This window comes from Terrapene carolina, unplaced genomic scaffold, assembly GCF_002925995.2.
Source record: "Terrapene carolina triunguis isolate 2854851 unplaced genomic scaffold, T_m_triunguis-2.0 Scaffold97, whole genome shotgun sequence".
Classification (NCBI taxonomy): Eukaryota; Metazoa; Chordata; order Testudines; family Emydidae; genus Terrapene; species Terrapene triunguis.
The window spans coordinates 16,356,470-16,370,925 of record NW_020664448.1 but is presented as its reverse complement, the minus strand read 5'-3'; the positions used below and the strand labels follow the sequence as shown (position 1 = coordinate 16,370,925).

Genomic DNA, 14,456 nt, shown 5'->3' with positions numbered 1-14,456 from the left:
CCTGCTGGCAGGCAGCATGGGAGCTCTGGGGGAAGGGGCCCTTTTGCCCCCCAGCTGGCAGCAGGGAGCTCCGGGGTCAGGGAAGAGGCCCATAGCAGCCCTGCAAGCCCCAACTTCCTCCCCTCCCCAGTTCCTGCCCACCCTACCTCTCTCCTCTCCAGTTATTTATAGCCTGCTACGTGGCAACGCAGCTTAGAGGGGATTTAGGGAGCCGCACTTAGGGTCGATGGGAGCTGCCACTGGCTCGCGGGCCTTGCAATGAAGAACACTAGACCATCCCTAACAGGTGTTTGTCTAAGCTGCTCTTAAAAACCTCCAATGATGGAGATTTCACAACCTCCATAGGCAATTTACTCCAGTGCTTAACCACCCTGACAGTTAGGAAGTTTTTCCTAATGTCCAACCTAAACCGCCCTTGTTGCAATTTAAGCCCATTGCTTCTAGTCCTGTCCTCAGAGGTTAAGGAGAACAAGTTTTCTCCCTCCTCCTTATAACAACCTTTTAGGTACCTGAAAACTGTTATCGTGTCCCTTCTCAATCTTCTCTTCTCCAGACTAAACAAACCCAATTTTTTTCAATCTTCCCTCATAGGTCATGTTTTCTAGACCTTTAATCTTTTTTTTTTTTTTTTGCCCTTCTCTGGACTCTCTCCAATCTGCCCAAACTTTCCTGAAATGTGGCACCTAGAACTGGACACAATATTCCAGTAGAGGCCTAATCAGTGTGGAGTAGAGCAGAATTACTTCTCATCTTCTTACAACACTCCTGCTACTACATCCCAGAATGATATTTGCCTGTTTTGCAACAGCATTACACTGTTGACTCATATTTTGCTTGTGGTCCATTATGACCCCCAGATTCCTTTCTGCAGCACTCCTTCCTCGGCAGTCATTTCCCATTTTGTATGTGTGCAACTGATTGTTACTTGCTAAGTGGAGTACTTTGCAGTTGCCCTTATTGAATTTCATCCCATTTACTTCAGACCAAAGACAGGAGTTGCAGAGGGAGCAAAGTAACAGGAATGGAAGATGATTTTGTCAGCAGTTTTTTGGATGGATTAAGGGTGGGCCAGGTTAGTATGGAAAAGACCCAAGGTGATGTGGACGTGGATGAGTAATATGGCTGTTAGGGTAAAAAGGAAGACCGTTCATATGGAATTTAGCACTGGTTACTGCAAAACTGAAGACAATAACAACTCTGCTCTTAGAAAAGAGGCAAATTCTCATGTCTGGTTCATTATGTTAATTGATGGTTAACAAGAGCAAGAGCATGGCAGCTGCACGAGCCCAGCACCTCTCAGGACCAGGCCACATGAAAGGTGTGGACTAGCTGTTTGCACAGAGAATGAGGAGCCAGGAACTCCTGAGCTCCAGCTACCTCATCGACCTCGGGCAAGTCACTTAACCCATACATCCCTCAGTTTCCCCCTCTGTAAAATGAAAATAATACTTGCTTACTTCACAAGTGTGTTGTGAGAATACTTGTGAAGTTCTCTGAAGATGAAAACTCTGGGATAAGTGCTAAAGGTTATTCAACCTGGAGTAAATCGTGACACAAGTAGTTGGGAATATGCTGTAACTGTTTCTATCAATAAGTAATGGATTTCTCATTAACCATTTCTTTGTCTCTCACTGTAATAATGCCTAAAAGCTGCAGTTAATTGATTTATTATTTCTGGGTTCCCTGGTGCCCATTTCTAGTCTCTTTAACACATGAGGATAGATATTGATTCACAATCTTTTAATTTTGGGCCTACAAAATGCTGCTATCAATAAATGAGCCCAGACAAAGGTGGTTAAAACAATTGCCAATTGTTTTATAATCTTGCTGTAGGGATTGGTATCACTTTACAGTAAAATTGCCAAAAAGAGGGCCAAAAATACCAGCATTAACTACACTTTACCTTCAAATACATTTCACTGTTCACATGTGGTAAATGCGTCTTGTATTGTGGAGGTCCTAACTAATGTGCTGTCCAAGATACATGCAGGTTTCCTTTTAGCTCAGACATGGATGTTACAGTAATATAAGGTGACTAAGAAATACAACGTTCAGTAACAATTGAGCAGAACAGTGACCCCATCACTTTCCCCAACACTTTCGATGGACAGGCCTACATTTTCAGAAGTGACTAGTGATTTGGAGCGGCCAATTGGAGACACCAAAAAGGGCCCAGATTTTGACAGGGCAGGTGCTCAGCATTTTGTGAAAATCAGGCCCCTCTAAGGTGTCTCAAGTTGGGCACCCAAAACGTAGTTGCTTTTGAAAATTCAGGCCACAAGACAAATGTCAAGGAAAGACAATAAAATATAGCAGCAGAAATAAATACAGGAAATTCACTACAGTCCGCATTGTAGGCATCTTTTCTTGATTCTCCCTCTCTTCCAACCTCCTCTTCTCTTATCCATTTTATTGCTTTTCCCTCATTTCTATTTAATTTTCTTATTTGAATCTTTCCTTCCCCTGAAAAGCAGCATCTCCCTCCCTCTCCTTCTTTGCCTCTCTCCTATTTGCCCCCCTGTTCTGTTATCTACCTTGCTTGTTCCCCCTAGGTTGCCTCTGTCCCCTTATTCCTCCTCTTTTGCTCTTTCCTACTTTGGTCTCCCTTGTCTCTCTCCTATATTGCATGGTCTCTGGATGGTCCTCTCTTTCCCCTCGTCCCACTCTTTCCTGTGAATTTTCCGTCTCTCTACCACCAGGATATTTGCCTCTTCCCTCACACCTCTGGTTTCCATTCTTTTGCCCCTTCCCTCTTTTTCCTGGGGATCCCCTTATTCCTCCATTAAACTTTGCAGGCTCCTTGCCTATGCAGTGCCCTTTATTTTTCTCCCTTGCCCCATTACCCTAGTCTGTGTCCAGTTCCTCTCTTCTCTACCCTAGGATCTCACCAGCTTCTCTTTCCCCCCACTCTAGCATTCCTCCGGTCCCTCTCAGGTGAGAGGGAGTGTACAGCTGATGCTGTCATTGCTGTATGTATGTGTGAAGAGGGATGTGTTGATGAGCATGGGAGCTGAAGCCAGATCACATAGTATTGGGATAACTATGTCAGCTATGGGTGTGATATTTTACCGAAATAGCTATACCAGTATAACCTATAGTGTGGACACAGTTATACCAGTATAAAGGTGTCTTATATCACTATTGCTTATTCCCCAGGCCCCTTCCCATATGGGAAAAAGCTCTACTGGGATAAGCACGTTATATGGCTATAACTGCACCCACACTAGGGGAAATGTGCCACTTAACTATACTGCTACAATTTTTCTATGTAGACAAGGCCTTATTACAAGATTATTTGCCCAATATGTTAATTTGAGGTAAAAAAACATCAATAAACCTGAGTGGCTGATCTGTACCTGCCAATGCCTGCAAATAGACAGGTTTGGCAATCACGCCTTTACACATTCAACACCTTCTAGCTGGAGCGCTCTGTCATTAGAGCTGATCAGGTGTCAATATAGATGGCTTTATTATTTTATTGTACAAAATATAATACATGGTCTATATTGTGGTACTTTGAGTTTGCTGGAACAAAATAATTGTAGGCTTGGTAACACATGGAGGTGCCTGCCCTGACCCACGTCCTCCAGAAAGAGAGATGTTGCTTTTCATTGGGGCTATCCTAGGGGAAAAAATATATGGAAACAGAAATTAGTACAGATTTTACTTGGCAGGGGATATTTTTAAACAGCCTTTGCCTCAGAATTCTAGCACATTTTATATTTGTAAGGAAGCAGGACGAGACAAAGAGCACAGTGTGTTGAAATCCACTGTGGAGCACTGCACACAGCACAACATGCGACCTTTGAGGGAAGGAGAGTAACAGTGGAGGTTGGGGAGGAAATAAGTTGTACATACTGTGTATGTCTGTGTGTAAGCCAACAATTTATGGGCCCCCCAAAAATGAGTTCTTAGGGGATCACTAATAGTTTAATCACAGAATCACATGCCCAGGCAGGAGGAGAGAGCTGCTACAGAAGAGCTGAAGCAAGTCCTGCCTGGAGTGCCCACTCCCCAGCCTGGTGAAGAGGAGCCCTACTTAACCACACAGTATGCAGACAGTATGAACTCTGCATGCTCCCCCTGGCCCTAACAGCACTGCCCTGACAGACCTTATAAACTCTGTATGCCCCTGAGCTTGGCAACTTTCTCCCCACTACAGAGTCTACAAATTCCTCAGGAAGAGAGCTGCTGGGCTTAGTGAGAGTGCTATGCTGATAGCTGGGAGAGGACAGGCCCATTGGACTGAAGAGGCCCCTTGGGGATTGTAAGGGAAAAGAGAAACCTCACCAAGCTGCCCACTACCCTCCCAACATACAAAGAGGGAAATGACTGAGACCTCACCCCAACTTCGTATCTCCCCAATGGGAGATGTGCAGAGGAAGGGGGTTACTGCAGTCCAAGACCTGAAGAAAAATCTGAATCCCATGAAGACAGGAGAGCAAGTGTGACCCAGGATCCACATAGAGCTATTGAGATCCATCCACCAACATGAATAAAAAGTAAGTATTCTGCATCTTCAAGCAAGGTCCTTAGCACATGAGCTTAAGGTGGCTCAACAAAGCAACACTCAGCAGCTTTCCTATGTGAGGTCTGCAACCTAGTGCCCTGCTACTTGCTGAAGGAAAAGAAGGGGTTGGTTGAAATGTTAAAAAATATTATAAAACAGTGTCATCCAAATGTTGCAAAATGAGGTGTTACAGTTGAAATCTACTGATTACTGTCTCTTACTTCTTATTCCTCCGTGCCTGGAATAGTACTTGGGCTGTGAAAGTAAACTGTTTCTGTTCTGTGATGCTGGCTTCAAGCCTCCCACGGAGAAATTTCTTTTCACACTCCATATTCCTTCCAGAGCCACTGTTAATAATTTATTAGAATAATACCATTAAAACTGATCATTCTAGCTTGGTTTGTTTTACTTTTCACCTAGGCTGCTGTAAAAGAATTAATATAAACCACTTTTAAAATAAATATCTTTGGTCAACGTAATGAACAGAAACAACATAATATACTACAGACGAACACTACACAAAAGATATAGCACACAATTAACTTAATATACTTTATTTTTATAACATTTTGGATCAACAGTTATTGAATTTAAGGTTTTCATTAACTCCTTTCCCAAACAACACCAAGAGAAGCTCTACAAACTCATCCTCCAAGAACCCACACCAGGGACCTTCTACCAGCCACAGCACTCTTACTAAGGAATATAGGGACTCATAGAAACCATTCTCAAACCACTCACCACACAAAGGCCCAGCTTCCCCCAGGACATAATGAACTTCCTCCACAAATGCTGCAACATTAACAACTTCTGTCAATACACCATCCTTGCCACCATAGTTGTCACTTCCCTTTATGTCAACATCCCTCACAAGGACAGCATAGCTATTTGCCTCAAATATTTACAAGACAAGGGACGACTCTCGGCTATCCACCCCAAGCACATCACTAAACTCATCAATTTCATCGTCATCCATAACAATTTTACATTCAACAACAAACACTTTGTCCAAACCCTGGGAACAGCCAGGGGTACGAGGACAGCTCCCCAATATGCCAACCTCTTCATGAGCCACCTTGAAGAAGAATTTCTGGACAAATGCACTACAAATCAATGATACACCTGAGATACACTGAGGATATTTTCATCCTCTGAAGAGATAACTTAAACTCCCTCATAGATTTCCACCACAACTTCAACAGCCATCACCAGTCCATTAAACTCTCTCTAGAACACTCCCTACCAGCATCAACTTCCTAGACACCACGATCAGCTTCTACAATGGAACCCTACAGATAACTATATACAAGAAACCCACAGATCACCACATCTACCTTCATAGATCCAGTAACCACCCCAAACACACCAAGAAATCTGTTATCTACAGCCAGGCAGTCAGATACCACAGAATATGTTCTGAGGAGAAAGTCTGGGATATTCTCCTTAAAACACTCAAAACTACCTTCACCAACCATGGACACTCCACCAGAGAAGTAGATTGCATCAGGGAATGGGCCTCCCAAATACCCCAAGAGAATCTGCTTCAATACAAAAATAAAATCCCTTCTGACCGCATACCATTAGTTGTCACCTACCACCCCACACTGGAATCCACATGGGGTATAATAAGGCTAAGATTTTGTCATGGGTATTTTTAATAAAAGTCACAGACAGGATGCAGGCAATAAATAATAAATCACGGAAGCCCGAGCCCCCCAACCTGGCGCCGACAGCCTGAGCCCTGCTGTGCAGGGCTGAAGTTATGGAGGTCATGCAAAATCATGGAATCTGTGACCTCCATGACCAACTCATAGTCTTAGTGTATCATCATCCTTTGGAAGACCAAAGACAGGGTAGGCCCACTGCTTAGTGAAGAGGGAGAAACAGTAACAGGAAACTTGGAAATGGCAGAGATGCTTAATGACTTCTTTGTTTCGGTCTTCACCGAGAAGTCTGAAGGAATGCCTATCCTAGTGAATGCTAATGGGAAGGGGGTAGGTTTAGCAGATAAAATAAAAAAAGAACAAGTTAAAAATCACTTAGAAAAGTTAGATGCCTGCAAGTCACCAGGGCCTGATGAAATGCATCCTAGAATACTCAAGGAGCTAATAGAGGAGGTATCTGAGCCTCTAGCTATTATCTTTGGAAAATCATGGGAGACGGGAGAGATTCCAGAAGACTGGAAAAGGGCAAATATAGTGCCCATCTATAAAAAGGGAAATAAAAACAACCCAGGAAACTACAGACCAGTTAGTTTAACTTCTGTGCCAGGGAAGATAATGGAGCAAGTAATTAAGGAAATCATCTGCAAACACTTGGAAGGTGGTAAGGTGATAGGGAACAGCCAGCATGGATTTGTAAAGAACAAATCATGTCAAACCAATCTGATAGCTTTCTTCGATAGGATAACGAGTCTTGTGGATAAGGGAGAAGCTGTGGATGTGGTATACCTAGACTTTAGTAAGGCATCTGATACGGTCTCGCATGATATTCTTATCGACAAACTAGGCAAATACAATTTAGATGGGGCTACTATAAGGTGGGTGCATAACTGGCTGGATAACCGTACTCAGAGAGTTGTTATTAATGGTTCCCAATCCTGCTGGAAAGGCATAACGAGTGGGGTTCCGCAGGGGTCTGTTTTGGGACCGGCTCTGTTCAATATCTTCATTAACGACTTAGATATTGGTATAGAAAGTACGATTATTAAGTTTGCGGATGATACCAAACTGGGAGGGATTGCAACTGCTTCGGAGGACAGGGTCATAATTCAAAATGATCTGGACAAATTGGAGAAATGGTCTGAGTTAAACAGGATGAAGTTTAACAAAGACAAATGCAAAGTGCTCCACTTAGGAAGAAAAAATCAGTTTCACACATACAGAATGGGAAGAGACTGTCTAGGAAGGAGTACGGCAGAAAGGGATCTAGGGGTTATAGTGGACCACAAGCTAAATATGAGTCAACAGTGTGATGCTGTTGCAAAAAAAGCAAACGTGATTCTGGGATGTATTAACAGGTGTGTTGTGAGCAAGACACGAGAAGTCATTCTTCCGCTCTACTCTGCTCTGGTTAGGCCTCAGCTGGAGTATTGTGTCCAGTTCTGGGCACCGCATTTCAAGAAAGATGTGGAGAAATTGGAAAGGGTCCAGAGAAGAGCAACAAGAATGATTAAAGGTCTTGAGAACATGACCTATGAAGCAAGGCTGAAAGAATTGGGTTTGTTTAGTTTGGAAAAGAGAAGACTGAGAGGGGACATGATAGCAGTTTTCAGGTATCTAAAAGGGTGTCATAAGGAGGAGGGAGAAAACTTGTTCACCTTAGCCTCTGAGGATAGAACAAGAAGCAATGGGCTTAAACTGCAGCAAGGGAGGTCTAGGCTGGACATTAGGAAAAAGTTCCTAACTGTCAGGGTGGTTAAACACTGGAATAAATTGCCTAGGGAGGTTGTGGAATCTCCATCTCTGGAGATATTTAAGAGTAGGTTAGATAAATGTCTATCAGGGATGGTCTAGACAGTATTTGGTCCTGCCATGCGGGCAGGGGACTGGACTCGATGACCTCTCGAGGTCCCTTCCAGTCCTAGAATCTATGAATCTATGAATCTATGAATCAAACAACTACCAGCCCATACTTGATGGGGATCCCATTGTGAAAGACACACCAACTCAAAGTGGCACCAGACCCTGCCAGAACAACAGATGCAAAACCTGCAGACATATCTCCACTGCTACAATGATCAGCACCCCCTACAAAACACCTTTCAAGATCCATGGTCCTACACATGTCTATCACATGTCGTGTCAGGGATGCTAGAAAAAATTGTATAGTGGGGGTGCTGAGAGCCATTGAACCAAACTGTAAATGATGGAAACCACTTCAAGCCAAGGGGTGCAGCAGCACCCCAAGTTCCAGCACCTATGTGTGGCATACCTCATCCAGTGCACTAAATGCCAAAATAGCAACTATGTGGGTGAAACCAGACAATCATTGTGCTCTGGAATGAACTTACACAGGAAAATGTTAAAAGACAACAACAAACCTTTTGTTAAAACACAAAAACGTCCAGTGGGTGAACTCTATATCTGACCTATCAACCCTCATCCTCAAAAGAAACCTGCACAGCACTTTCAAAAGACAAAGCTGGGAGCTCAAATTCATTACTCAACTAGACACCAAAAATTATGGATTGAACAGAGATGCTGGATTTATGGCTTATTACAACAATCTGTAACCCACTAACCCCTATCCTATGACTGCAGAGGTGTTAATGGGCCACTCTAGCTTGAATGGTCCCTTATACTATGGGCTAACTACCTATGCTAAACACTCTATTCCACCTGGCATTTTGCTGTGACTCTGGGAGTTCCTTTTCCAGACCTGAAGAAGAGTTCGGTGCGGCTTGATAGCTTGTCTCTCAGGACAAGTATACACTTAAAACGCTACAACGGCGCATCTGCACTGAATGCAGCTGCGCCACCGTAGCACTTCAATGAAGATGCTCTACACCGACAGGAGAGAGCTCTCCCGTCAGCATAGTTAATCCACCACCCTGAGAGGCGGTAGCTATGTCAGCAGAAGAAGCTCTCCCACCGACATAGTGCTGTCTACACCGAGGGTTAAATCAGTATAACTACGTCGCTCAGGGGAGTGGATTTTTCATACCCCTGAGCGATACAGTTATACCGATATAGGTCTGTAGTGCAGACCAGACCTCACCAACAGAAGTTGGTTCAATACATTACCTCACCCACCTTGTCTCCCTATTAAGGGTACCTTTCAATTCCAAGTGTGCTGATGATTTATGTTACAATAGAAACAGCCTTTCTATATCTTCTCCCATCTAAAGATAAAGTCTTTTTATCAAAGATGATTGCCCATCCAGCCCCCTGAAAAATCAAGAGCTTCTGCAGGAAATATCAGGATGAGAGTGTGCAGATAGGAACAAGGTTTTTAGACTGACATTAACTCAGGTACAAGCATATTTTAAAATAACAGAAAATTCAACTCTCCTTAAGATTGGAGAGATTTTTAAAAAGGAATAACTCATGTAGAGAGAGTTTTATTAATAGGAATTCAGACTGATTTTACCCTAGTACTGTGACGATATTAAAGAGCATGTTGTAATGATTAAAGAAAAAGCCTTTTGTGATACTACGTATGAGAAGCAAGACACTATTACAATTAACTGTATAAGCCTATTAAAAGCTAAGGACCCAGTCCCATATTATACTGTGCATTCGTAGTTGAGAACTCTCAGTACTTTCCTGGATCAGATCCTCTAATGGTCTTGTGCGGATTTAAATGCATTTTACTAGCCCCTGCCTGTTGCGGAATCAGACAGATACCTCATTAATGTGTTTGTTCAAACAACCATTTACATAAGGGAAGCGAATGTGTCATATACACTTTATATATGGATTCCATTACAGAATGGATGGATGGACCTGGTAGATATGCTGTAAAAGCAGACTTCCTGGATGAACTAAGTAGGTATGATAGATTCATCAAATAATTTTAAAACTAACATTTAAAACAAACAAAAATAACACATTGGTTTTAATGTTTGTGCAAATGTTTGATTAAAATGTACTGTAGGTACAATCTTGCACCTGCAGGGAGATGGGCTGAATGACCTAGATGGCCTTTTCCGTCTCTAACATCAATGATTTTATGCTACCTAACATTTCACAGCTAGACAGCAATATTGCTAGATGACAGTGTGATTCTCACAGTCAGATGGAAAACATTCAAAATCTCACTAATGTATAAAAGGCAGGTTAAATGAGGAGTTGAAAAGGATTAAATAAAAATGTGGAAGAACAATAAAGAGGTTTATATTTATTATGTGGTGACTCAAAGTCCTGTAGGTGCAGATTCATTTACCTTCTAGAAACTGCTCTTGCATTCATTGTGAGTTTGGCCAAATCTGCAATTGCCCATTGGGCAGGAAAAAAACAGCCTGAGAGAACAGATTGCAAAAAGGAACTGTTTTAAGCTTCATTTACCAATAATCCTTCACTTCAGCTACCAGTCAGATCTGCTGGGTTTAGCTGTAGGAATACATAGTCATGAAACAACTGTAATATAAAGGTTAAACAATAATTAAACAAGCAACAAAAAAATATGCTGAGATGCCTTTCAGTGTTGTCAATGGAGATTTCGAAAGCAATTTAATAATTAAAAGCCAGTTAGTGACATCAGCTAACAAAATGTTCCAAGAATGTTTCAGTGATTTCTGCCAAACACCCTCCTTCCTTATTCCCAATCTGGTATATTAGTATGGATCTTTTTAAACTGCAATGCAATGCGATCCTCTCATGCCTGGAGGGCAAAAACTTGCCTTCCTAGCCCACTCGAAACTCACTCTGACTTCAATAGGAACATTGGGTATGTATGCAAGATGTGCAAGATTCGGATCTTGAGTCTGCAAATTAGTGGTCTCACCCTCTTTGTCCACAGACCATTGTAATGTTGCATAATAATAAGGACTTGGTAGGAGTCAGGAACTCTTGCCCCAAAGCCTCCATTCAGGGTGGAGGAAGTATGGTTGTTCTTCACAGAAAGGGAATTTAGGGTATATTGGGAACACACAAGATTAATGTTTAGCAATCAAACTGTATGGTAGAAGAGTTGAAAACATAGCCTCCCATGTCTTCACTGGAAAAAAGGTTGTGTTTTTATGCTGCGATAGCCATGAATGTAAAATCCTAGTGGTTTTTAACTCAATATAGCTAGTTCCCAAGGGACTTGAGTAGCTATATTAGTATAGCTATAGGTAAAACTACCTATGTCATGTCTCATAGTTTTCTCAGTGTAAAAAACACACCTTTTTTGCAGTGAAGATAAAACCTGAGTTACAGTGAATCTAGAAGAGTGGGAAGATGGAAAATACTTCTTAGACTTACCTCTGAATTTAGCTTTTGGTCACATACAAGCTTGCCAGAATTAGATTTTTTTTTAAATAATTTTGATGGATAATACCAATATTTGTTTTTAACCATGTTTTTATTTTTACTGATTTGAATGTTTACAGTTGCAGGAAATCCTGGGCCCCAAATTTCCTGGTGCCCTACGCAGCTGCGTAGTTTGCATATGGGTAAGGATGGCCCTGACTGTACACTTTGTATTCTGTGTTATAATTGAAAACAATATTATTTGAAAATGAAGAAAAACATCCAAATATATTTATAATAAATTTAAATTGGTATTCGATTATTGTTTAACAGTGTGATTAAAACTGCAATTAATTGTAACTATTTTTTAATCTTGTGATTAATTGCAATTTTTTTTAATCGTTTGACAGCCCTACTTTATAGGTGTTAAAAGACAAATTGTCAACATCGTATATCAAAATATTCAAAGTACATATTCTTAAATCAAACTCTAATAAGTTCTTTAACACCATTATCTTACTTTGCCTATAGGTAAATTTTGTTTATTATTAATGGAAATATTTTTCATCAGTTTCTGTATGTACAGTGCAATCAACATTTACGGATAAAAATCTAATCCTACAAAACCAAGTCATATATCAAAAGGAAAAGTACAGTATAACAGTAGCATAAGTGAAACCTATCCAGAAAATGACTATTACAGAAGCACCCTCTTTATGTGATATACAATCATTAGACAGGATGCTACAGAAGAAACAGTAGCCTTGTTTGTGCAGGACAATTTTAGTTTCAAATGATGGGATTTGGGAAACTGTTAATAGATTCAGGGAGACACAAATCAAGACTGGAAAGATCTTAAAGAATAAAATAGCCACAAGGATATGTTTTTGAACATGTGACTTAAAAACAGACAGATCATATGTTCTTAAAATGATTTTAACTAGGTATAGACTGGAGCATATTAATTGAAGAAAATGATACTCAAGGTATGTTTTGAGACCTGGTATAGGATTTATTTAAACTCACTCTGGGTCTTATCCAGAAAGTACCCTTGGGACCATGCAAGCCCTAAAAAGTTGCTGCAGATCCTGGTTCTGTAGCAGTCTGATTTGCTCAATGGAAAGACTGAAATGTCCTGGAAACCGATACATTAAAAATAACATTTATATCCCAAGTGGCAAGTTGCAGAGCTGACTGGGAAGCAGAGATCTCTTTGCCTCTTGTAGTCTAGGTGTCATATTTTAAAACACTCTTCTGCCCCTTGCGATTACATGTCAAATGGGAATTCAAGAGTAGCATAAACCTCTTGAATGACCACAAGCAAATCAGACAAGTTCCTAAATCCATGGTCTCAGTGGCTGCAATTTAATTTAATAAAATATGGAGTTAGAAATATGCTGAACTCAGTGTTTAAGAAATAAAGTTAAAGAGCTATTTTCTCTGTGTAATGGTGTCAAGAAGGTAACAGGTATATTTGTGATAAGAAAATTTGATAAATATCAGATTACTGAACCACATGGTCTTTTCCAGGTTCTACATTGCTATAATGTCAAGCTGATCAATTGCTTGGACTTCTATGTGCTTTGTATGTTCCCCAAGTTTTAGAACGATGAAACAAATAACGGGCCATAAGGATTTCTCCAAGTTCTGTACATTCCCATAAGGATGATAATCAACATCGTGGTTTTGCTTTAATGAACTGATCCGGTTTTCAGCATACTCTCTCATCAGCATTTTAGATTTCATTTCCCAAACAAACACTTCTCATTTTCTGACTATAGAGATTACCTGCAGCTGGATGTTTAATTTGGCATCCATCTCTCCGAAAATAAAGCTCTTCTTCAAGTACTTCCTTAACTCTCTTAGGTGGCTCAACATATACAAATTTCTTCCCTGTTTGCAAAACATATTGCAAAAAATTGGTTACTTTAAAGCCCCAAACTGTTAATGTACATCTTGTTTGATCCTAGTCTATTGGTGTTTTTAATACCCCTTCCCACTTCTCATCATTTAGAGATATCCAGTGGTATGCAGTCAGGCCCAGATATTCCAAGCTTGGGTGGTACTGTGGCTCCCAATATTATGGCCATAGGGGAACTGTTTGCAAACCTTTGCAGGGTTCAGAAAGTGCAAGACTGTGCTTGGATTCACTGAACCACCGTGACATGGCACTGCAACTTTTGAGACTATGGTACAGTATATCTACACTGCAAACAGCAGTCTGTGGCAGTGAGCCTTGGAGTCCGGGATCTACAGACTCAGGCTCGTGGGGCTCATGCTACAATGCTAAAAACAGCTGAGTAGACATTGCAGCTTGTGCTAGAGCCCCTACCCGTTTGCTCCCCAGGGCCTCCGTGAGCTGCAATTATTTTTAGCACTCGACGATCCAGTCTGTAGACCTGGGCTCTGAGACTTGCTGTCACGGGCTGCCATTTGCAGCGTACATGTACCATGACCCCATGATGTTGTTCCAGCACATGAAGAACCCAGGGGAATAGCAGTGCAGGGGGATGGAGCCCACTGAGATACCCAGCATAAATGGACAGGTCACACCCCTGCCCAAGGAAAAGACAGTGTCCTCGGCAGGGTGGGGATGTCTGAGACTCCCTGGGGAAAGCTACTGTTCACTACAGGGTGGGGATGGGGTAGGAAAAGACCCATAGGAGGAAGGGTGAAGGGGCAGCAGAGACTACACAGGAATAGTGTGGTGACCTTCAGGGAGATGTGGGGAGACTCCCCCAAGGAAAGGCACTGCAGGAAAGGATGAGCTGGGAAGGGGGGAGACCACTAGGACAGTGGTCTTCAATCTTTTTTCATGTGCGGACCCCTAAAAAATTTCAAATGGAGGTGCGGACCCCTTTGAAAATCTATTGTCTGTATATATAGTTGAACAGATTCAGTCACTTTTCAGTCTAAGTCTTTCATGGAATCCTTAAACATAGTCTATGGACCATCAGGGGTTCATGGATCAAAGGTTGAGAACTACTACACTAGGGAAAGGATAGTGATTCCTGGAGAGTGATGGGGTGTTTGGGACCCATGGGGAGGCA

The 14,456-nt window shown here is 41.7% G+C and overlaps 1 protein-coding gene across 1 annotated transcript; it reads right to left on the bottom strand.

Annotated features, from left to right (window-relative positions):
- Window positions 1-1,839: 1,839 nt before the first annotated feature.
- On the bottom strand, window positions 1,840-13,859 carry CUNH11orf97 (chromosome unknown C11orf97 homolog). The gene is made up of 4 exons (XM_024208672.2): window positions 13,739-13,859; window positions 13,195-13,299; window positions 4,732-4,857; window positions 1,840-3,622 (listed from the first exon to the last, which is right to left on the bottom strand). Exons 1-4 carry the CDS (start codon window positions 13,857-13,859, stop codon window positions 3,618-3,620), a joined length of 357 nt encoding a protein of 118 aa, XP_024064440.1. The 3' UTR covers window positions 1,840-3,617.
- Between the last annotated feature and the right edge of the window lie 597 nt (window positions 13,860-14,456).

Excerpts from the sequence above, each read along its gene's own strand:
- CUNH11orf97 (XM_024208672.2), bottom strand. The coding sequence starts at position 13,859 with ATGGTACATGTACGCTGCAAATGGCAGCCCGTGACAGCAAGTCTCAGA. Across the intron at positions 13,300-13,738 it reads AGGCCCTGGGGAGCAAACGG|GGAAGAAATTTGTATATGTT; the intron begins GTAGGGGCTCTA and ends TTTTGCAAACAG. Across the intron at positions 4,858-13,194 it reads AATTAAACATCCAGCTGCAG|TGGCTCTGGAAGGAATATGG; the intron begins GTAATCTCTATA and ends AATTATTAACAG.